The sequence below is a fragment of the Schistocerca gregaria genome, chromosome 1 (assembly GCF_023897955.1).
Source record: "Schistocerca gregaria isolate iqSchGreg1 chromosome 1, iqSchGreg1.2, whole genome shotgun sequence".
In the NCBI taxonomy this organism is placed as follows: domain Eukaryota; kingdom Metazoa; phylum Arthropoda; class Insecta; order Orthoptera; family Acrididae; genus Schistocerca; species Schistocerca gregaria.
The window spans coordinates 681,641,944-681,650,691 of NC_064920.1; the positions used below are offsets into that span (position 1 = coordinate 681,641,944).

The 8,748-nt window shown below is 38.3% G+C and overlaps 1 protein-coding gene across 1 annotated transcript in view; it reads right to left on the reverse strand.

The window, feature by feature from the left end:
- The window catches only part of LOC126302081 (proton-coupled amino acid transporter-like protein pathetic), a gene marked incomplete at its 5' end in the record, with an annotated part of 163,857 nt that extends 157,504 nt beyond the window's left edge, over window positions 1–6,353 (reverse strand). The window contains one exon of the mRNA XM_049991721.1: window positions 6,295–6,353. Within this exon, the coding sequence (XP_049847678.1) occupies window positions 6,295–6,353 (59 nt within the window). The remainder of the gene's footprint in view (window positions 1–6,294) is intronic.
- Between the last annotated feature and the right edge of the window lie 2,395 nt (window positions 6,354–8,748).

An 8,748-nucleotide genomic window follows, 5' to 3' on the forward strand; every position in this document is an offset into this window, starting at 1 on the left:
GACAAATGTAAGGATGTAGAGGCTTATCTCACTAGGGGTAAGATAGATGCTGCCTGCAGGAAAATTAAAGAGACCTTTGGAGATAAGAGAACCACTTGTATGAACATCAAGAGCTCAGGTGGTAACCCAGTTCTAAGCAAAGAAGGGAAGGCAGAAAGGTGGAAGGAGTATATTGAGGGTCTATACAAGGGCGATGTACTTGAGGACAATATTATGGAAATAGAAGAGGATGTGGATGAAGATGAAATGGAAGATACGATGCTGCGTGAAGAGTTTGACAGAGCACTGAAAGACCTGAGTCGAAACAAGGCCACCGGAGTAGACAACATTCCATTGGAACTACCGTCAGCCTTGGGAGCGCCAGTCCTGACAAAACTCTACCATCTGGTGAGCAAGATGTATGAGACAGGCGAAATACCCTCAGACTTCAAGAAGAATATAATAATTCCAATCCCAAAGAAAGCAGGTGCTGACAGATGTGAAAATTACCGAACTATCAGTTTAATAAGTCACAGCTGCAAAATACTAACACGAATTCTTTACAGACGAATGGAAAAACTAGTAGAAGCCGACCTCGGGGAAGATCAATTTGGATTCCGTAGAAATGTTGGAACTCATGAAGCAATACTGACCCTATGACTTATCTTAGAAGCTAGATTAAGGAAGGGCAAACCTACATTTCTAGCATTTGTAGACTTAGAGAAAGCTTTTGACAATGTTGACTGGAATACCCTCTTTCAAATTATGAAGGTGGCAGGGGTAAAATACAGGGAGTGAAAGGCTATTTATAATTTGTACAGAAACCAGATGGCAGTTATAAGAGCCGAGGGACATGAGAGAAAAGCAGTGGTTGGGAATGCACTGAGACAGGGTTGTAGTCTCTCCCCGATGTTATTCAATCTGTATATTGAGCAAGTAGTGAAGGAAACAAAACAAAAATTTGGAGTCGGTATTAAAATCCATGGAGAAGAAATAAAATCTTTGAGGTTTGCCGATGACATTGTAATTCTGTCAGAGACAGCAAAGGACTTGGAAGAGCAGTTGAATGGAATGGACAGTATCTTGAAAGGAGGATATAAGATGAACATCAACAATTACAAAATGAGGATAATGGAATGTTGTCGAATTAAGTCGGGTGATGCTGAGGGAATTAGAATAGGAAATGAGACACTTAAAGTAGTAAAGGAGTTTTGCTATTTGGGGAGCAAAATAAGTGATGATGGTCGAAGTAGAGAGGATATAAAATGTAGACTGGCAATGGGAAGGAAAGCGTTTCTGAAGAAGAGAAATTTGTTAACATCGAGTATAAATTTAAGTGTCAGGAAATCATTTCTGAAAGTATTTGTATGGAGTGTAACCATGTATGGAAGTGAAACATGGACGATAAATTTTTTGGACAAAAAGGGGATAGAAGATTTCGAAATGTGGTACTACAGAAGAATGCTGAAGATTAGATGGGTGGATCACATAACTAATGAGGACGTATTGAATAGGGTTGGGGAGAAGAGAAGTTTGTGGCACAACTTGACCAGAAGAAGGGATCGGAAGGTAGGACATGTTCTAAGGCATCAAGGGATCACCAATTTAGCATTGGACGGCAGTGTGGAGGGTAAAAATCGTAGAGGGAGACCAAGAGATGAATACACTAAGCAGATTCAGAAGGATGTAGGTTGCAGTTGGTACTGGGAGATGAATAAGCTTCCACAGGATAGAGTAGCATGGAGAGCTGCATCAAACCAGTCTCAGGACTGAAGATCACAACAACAAAAACAACAACATAGTTATATGTTGCAAGCACAATTACAAACACTGGTAATCTCTCTGTCTCTTCGAAACCTGGAAGACCTTTCACAAAACCCAATTAAATTTAGATCATACATAAAGGATGTCTGTGGCACCAAGACTGGTGTCCAAAATCCAGTATGTATGACACAAGAAGTGAAACTGATGAGTAAAGTGAAAGCAAAAATGGTTACATCCATTTTTAAAGGTTGTCTTTACAAAGGAAAATGCAGGATCACTGCCTCACTTCAATTCTCAGAACCTAGTCTAGATTAGTGAAACAAATATCAATGTCTGTTGCATTATGAAACAGCTGAAATGACTAAAACTGAACAAAACTGTGTGGCCCGATGGAATCCTATCAGATCCTACACAGAAATGCATCTGCATTTGCCTCTAACCATAATATACTGTAGAGCCCTTGAAAACAAAACTGAGATCAGTAACTGGAAGAAAGCACAGCTCACACTTACCTACAAGCTGGGTAGCAGAAGAGACCCTCAAAACTCTCATCCAGTGTCTTTGACTTCTATCTGTTGGAGAATCTTATAACACAATAAAATCTGCTTGAACTTCCAGCCATGTCAAGTGATTAAAAATGATGAGCTTTCAGATGAGTGCACTTTAGCCTCGGTCAAGTAGTGAATGTCTTCTAGTTCCTGCTTTCATCTTTATGTAGTTGTGCTACTATGACATCAATGGTGCCCAGTCCAGCATTATGTAAAGTAATGTTTTGGTTGTGCACCAGCTATGACCAATTCAAGATTATGATGACCAGGTCTACTAAGTTGTGCTTAGCAATATTATCTAGCATCATAGATGTGAAAAGCTGGAAGAGCTCTCTGAGTACAACAGCATCCACAACCAAAGGAACTCCACAATGAGGATAGAGATAGATGGTGCCATGCCACTCCTTGCCATCCTTGTATGCCAAAAACTTAAAGGGTGTCTCATCAATAGTGTTTACTGGGAACTCATTCAGATGATCTTTGTTGATCCATTATGGATCGTGGGATGATGGCTGGCATGAACTTCTTGATGTAATAATTTACCAACAGCAATATGAGCTGTTGGTAAATTATTGCATCAAGTCATTCTGATGAAGTGGACCAGTTTTAAAGATCGTTCCCCCTTGTCCATTTCTGAATCCAATGACATTAGATTCAACAATTTCTTGGATAGATGTGTACAAAGTTTCACCTGAATATCTCCTCCCATTCCATTTCTGTAGCCTCTTGTAGACAGGTTTCCCAATTTTGCACCACATGCCAAAGTGCCAACTTTGGATAACTTTATTGAAAGGTTTTGTTTTATTGCTGCTTATTGCTTGAAGTTGATTTACGCATAACTACACTTGCATTTTTATTGACATAAAAGTAGATCTCAGTTATTTTACTTCTGGTTATTCATTAATGTCACATTTGAGCATACATACTGTGTATGACAGGCAATACATTTCAGCAATGTTTTTCAGCCATAAGCAGGCATGGCTCAAGATGTAAACAACATAGCTTCTTAAGCTTAAAGAGTACTCTTTCTAGAAATATTTATTTATTTATTTTCGTGTTCCAAAGATCCTTGATGCGAGTGTATTGCTAAGCTGTAGAATGTGTCAGATTATTACAGTCACAGCCATTTCTAAATGGTTATAAGGCTTACAAACTAAAACACATATAAACAGATACATGAGGTTCAGGTATTTAAACAACAATATAGATTATGGTAGTAATAATGATTACACAAACAAATTATAAGTCTCAAATTATAATGCATATAAAAAGCATTCTCTTGTCAATTGATATGTCAGTGCTGCATAGTCTGTCTCTTCAAAAACTGGAAGACCTTCCACAAAACCAATTAAATTTACAGCAGTCAGTGGCACCAAAATTGGTGTCCAAAAACTTACGTATGATACAAGAAGTGAAACTGATGGATAAAGTGCTTAAAATTAAACACTTAGTACTAATTCTTACATACTGTCAAAAATTCCTGTACAGATTAGAAAAAAACTATTCAAAAGATGAGTTTCAGCTGTTTCTTGAATTTAGTCATACCCCCAATGACTGATTTAACATGAAACGGAAGTTTATTGTATACTTTTAGGCTTGACTAATGTAGTCCTTTCTGTACCATGCTGAGATTTCTTTATATATTTGTGAATATCACGTTTACTTCTTGTATCATTATCATGATGTTCACTGTTTGTTTTGTAAATTGTATCATTACTGTTCACAAAGAACATTAGTGAAAAAATGTACTGAGAAGGAGAGGATCCCAAGCTGCTTCAATAAGTTATATATGATGTCAGGTGTCATAAGTGAATGGAAATATCATAGGTATGCAGCTTTAATTGTTTCCAAGTCACAAACAGATGAAATTGAAAGAATGACAAGTGCTCCTGAATTCAGTCTGTTACATAGGTCGTTGATATGAACTGATTAATGAATAAACATTGAGATGTAGGCTCCCAGACCTGGCCAAAGTTTAACACCCAAAATGTTTTACTCAAATCTGCAGGTACATATACACACAGCGCCAAAGAAACTGGTGTAGGTACACATATTCAGAAAGAGATATGTGTAAATAGACAGAATACTGTGCTGCAGTTGGCAACGCCTATTTAAGACGACAAGTGTCAGGTGCAGTTGTTAGATTGGTTAGTGCTGCTACAATGGCACATTATCAAGATTTAAGTGAGTCTGAACATGATGTTACAGTCAGTGTATGAGCAATGGGACACAGCATCTCTGAGGAAGAGATGAAGTGGGGATGAGGCTGTATGACCATTTCACGAGTGTACCGTGAATATCAGGAATCTGGTAAAACATCAAGTCTCCGAGACTGCTGCTGCCCAAAAAAGATCCTGCAAGAGCGGTACGACTGATGAATGAAGAGAAGCATTCAATGTGACAGAAGTGCAACCCTTCTACAAATTGCTGTAGATTTCAATGCTGGGCCATCAACTAGTGTCAGCGTGTGAATCATTCAATGTAACATCATCGATATGGGATTTCGGACTCGAAGGCCCCGTCGTGTACCCTCAATGACTGCATGACACAAAGCTTTACAGCTCGCCTGGGCCGTCAGCAGCAAAATTGGACTGTTGATGACTGGAAACATGTCGCCTGCTCACACGAATCTCATTTCATATTGTATCGAATGGATGAACGGGTACAGGTCAGGAGACCTCATGAATCCATGGACCCTGCATGTCAGCAGGGCACTGTTCAAGCTGGTGAAGGCTCTGTAATGGTGTGGGGCATATGCAGTTGTAGTGATAACCGACCCCTGATGTGTCTACATATGACTCTGACATGTAAGTAAGCATCCTGACTGGTCACCTGCATCCATTAATTAACATTGTGCATTCCAACGGACTTGGGCAATTCCAGTAGGACAATGCGACACCTACACGTTCAGAATTGCTACAGAGAGGCTCCACGAACACTTCCAGACATGAATGCTACTGAGAATACACGGGATGCCTTGCAACCTGCTGTTCATAAGAGATCTCCATCCCCATGTACTCTTACGGATTTGTGGACAGCCCTGCTGCATTCATGGTGTCAATTCCCGCCGGCACCACTTCAGACATAGGTCGAGTTCATGCCACATCATGCTGCGACACTTCTGTGTGCTCGTGGATTCCCTGCACGATGTTAGGCAGGTGTACCAGTTTCTTCGGCTCTTCAGTGTATTTTGACAGAGAAGTACAGAGGCTCTTGTGAATAGGCATAAGAAGATATCATTGTTGCGACATTTTATCAATTCTAAGCGGAATCCATCCATAAAATTATGGTTAATGAATGTATGGACATGTTTGTATGGATGCATGACACCAGTTGGAGACGAGTGTCGGTAAAATACATAAGAGTATAAAAAAGCAAGGAAACTGAAGGTAAAACATCGCTGCCGTGTGGCTGGCGTACACAGCAACTTTGCAATATGGCTGGTCAATGTTGCTGATGTATATGCGAGGGGATGTCTACCAAGGGTGGAGAATCTTTCATATTGCAGGGCAATGTCTAATGTCTGTAGGTCTGTAAGTGCTCCCCTCTCGCTCACACTCCTCTAACCAAAAGAGTTTCAGTCCCGAGTGTGAGTGCAAACACCAAGATCTTAGTGATTTCTTCTTGTGAGCTCTTTGTGTACACCAGTGTCGAAAGTAATGTGTACCAATATGGCAATTTAAGAAAGGATATTTGACAAGATTTTACTGATGAGCTTGGAATCAAGCTTCATGAATCATACAAAATGTCTTTCAACCCACGCCAAATGCGAGGCAGAAAAGCTACATAGGAACAGTGCAAATGCAGGTGGCTTTTCATCCACATGGCTTGTATTTAATACCACGCGTTTCATGCTATCTCGAGGCGTGCCTTAAGCAGGAAATAATAATAACAACAGTGGTGTATGCTGGTAAACACAAATAATAAATATTGTACCAGTATTCCTATTTCAAACTTCCTGTACCTAAGTGAAATACTTGAGTCCTACCAAAATATTGCTTACCATACTGTTGCTACCAAGAGACTTATTGACGAACAGTGAATTTGAAAGAGGTGTAGTAAAGTACGTGTATATTAAACTTGCGTATGATTCACAAGTAGCTAAAGCTCGATGGGTGATCGCCAACCGGGTTGCTGTGGTATACTCTCTCTGTACGGTATCAGTTTCAGCAATCCTTGGACTAATTGCTTGTATCAGATAGGCCTACTCAAAATCATATTTTGACATTCTGGTAAACCTGGAAAATGTATGCATCCTGCATCAGTTTACCAGTTACATTTTGTTAAGTATTCTGCTTACTTAAAAAAGAAGGCATCGACAAAGCTCAATTTCTCTTGTTCTTCCTAACTTTATTCCGTCTGTGGTGTAAATGCCGAAGAACTGCACTCACTTCCACTACCTCACGTTCATCCATTTTTTGGCAGTAGTATGAACACTTACGGCATGAAAATGTAATGCTGCGAACAATGCCGGGCAACAGTTGCCGGTAATGTAAGTGAGATTACAATTTGTGTGGTCTCAATGTTGCTGGACAACATAGCAGAGATATATTCTCGACACTATGCAATTTATATGGCCTGTGGCAAAACATATCCACAGGGTGACTCACGAATATATTGTATATTTTAATATGTCGTTCCACAAAGAAAACTAGAGAAATAAGTTTATATACAATGAGGTCCGCAAATGTTTATTTACGAAGTTAAGGCTAATAAAAGATCTTGCCTGAAAATTAGCAACTTCGCTAATATGAAGCCATTGCGAAAGTGTACGAGGTTAAAGTAAAACACGATTTCTATTTACTTTGGTGTTACCGATCTGGTGAATCTAATAAAACATATCCCAGACGTCTATCTGCAGTAGTTTTCCAGAACTTCCAGAGAAGTACTTTAGTTTTTTTTTAATTTATTAACTACTTGGCCCAATTTGTTTTTTTTTTTAATTCCAGACAATTGCACAAAGTTTTCAACAGAAGTTGTAGAGAATTTAATTTTGGAAAAAATATGGTAATAACGTTAACTGAAACTGTATGAATGTGTCAGTATTTCATAAATAATCTACAAACTACAACAGTTACTATGTGGTTTCACTTATTTCACTGAACAATATAGGAAACTGACTGGTTTCAAGGTTAGGAAACTCGTGAAACAACTCACTAACGGTTGCCAACAATAACATAAACCTTTCTTGTTTATTTGTTGAGCATCCATTTTATCATATACAATGATATAGGAGTTGTCATGTTACATTATATGAGTTTGTAATTATACAGTAAATTAATAACATAGGCCTACAGGGGTAAAACATATATAAATATATATCTCGTGCAGCATATAATAGAGAATAACAAAACAAACAATAATTAATTATTTATAGTGCATACTATTTCCATACATTTGTTTTTCAGATATGACTTATCATTATCAGTGACCACTATAGTAGAGGATAACAGAACAAACAATAATTAATTAATTATAGTGTGTACAGGCAGACTATTTTCATACATTTGTTCAAATATGAATTAGGCCTATCATTATCACTGACCACTATGTCACTATGTTCTGAAAATCCATGTACTCTGTAACACTGTAAAAACCTATTCTTAATAACATTTTTAAAAATGTAAAACTTTTCTATCTTTTTGATGCTTAAGGGAAGAGCACTGAAAGGAATTTTGGGGTGATATATTGCACTTTTGTGATATTGAGCAGTTTTGTGTGTTTCTCTGTGGAAATCATTCCTGTGTCTTGTCAGGTAGTCATGGCACTCACTATTTAAAGAAGAAAATTGGGGGTGAGATTTGAAAAAGCAGATACTTTCGTAGATATATAAAAATGGAAGCGACGTTGTTTGAAATTCTACATTCTTAATGGAAAGTGAACAAATTTACTGGTACCATATAATAAACTTTGCTCCTCTGGATGTTCTGGAATACTACTGCAGATAAATATCTGGCACATGTTTGTCTAGATTCACCAGACCAATAACAACAATATAAATGGAAATCTTGCTTTACTTCAACCTCATACAGTTTTGCGATGGATTCATATTAGCGAAGTTGTTAAATTTTAGGCAAAATTTTTTATCAGCCCTAACTCTGTAACTAAGCATTTGCGGACCTATCTTTTTTATGAACTTTTTGATTTAGTTTTACTTATAGAATACCATATAAAAATATTTGCGTATCTTCGTGAATCACCCTGTATATGGCGCTGGACTGGGCACTAGTGATGCCACAGCCGATAGCACAGCTATTAAAGGTGGAAGGAAAAGCAGCACACACATGACGGCGTTATGATACAGCACTTGTCGAGCACGTTATCGACTATACGCTGTACACTCATAAACGAACACACATTCACATACATTAGTTTCATTTTTTAAAATCTGGGACATATCATCAAAAATGGGCGAAGGTTTTTGGGTGGTTTCCTTAGTCGCAAGGCAAATGCCGAA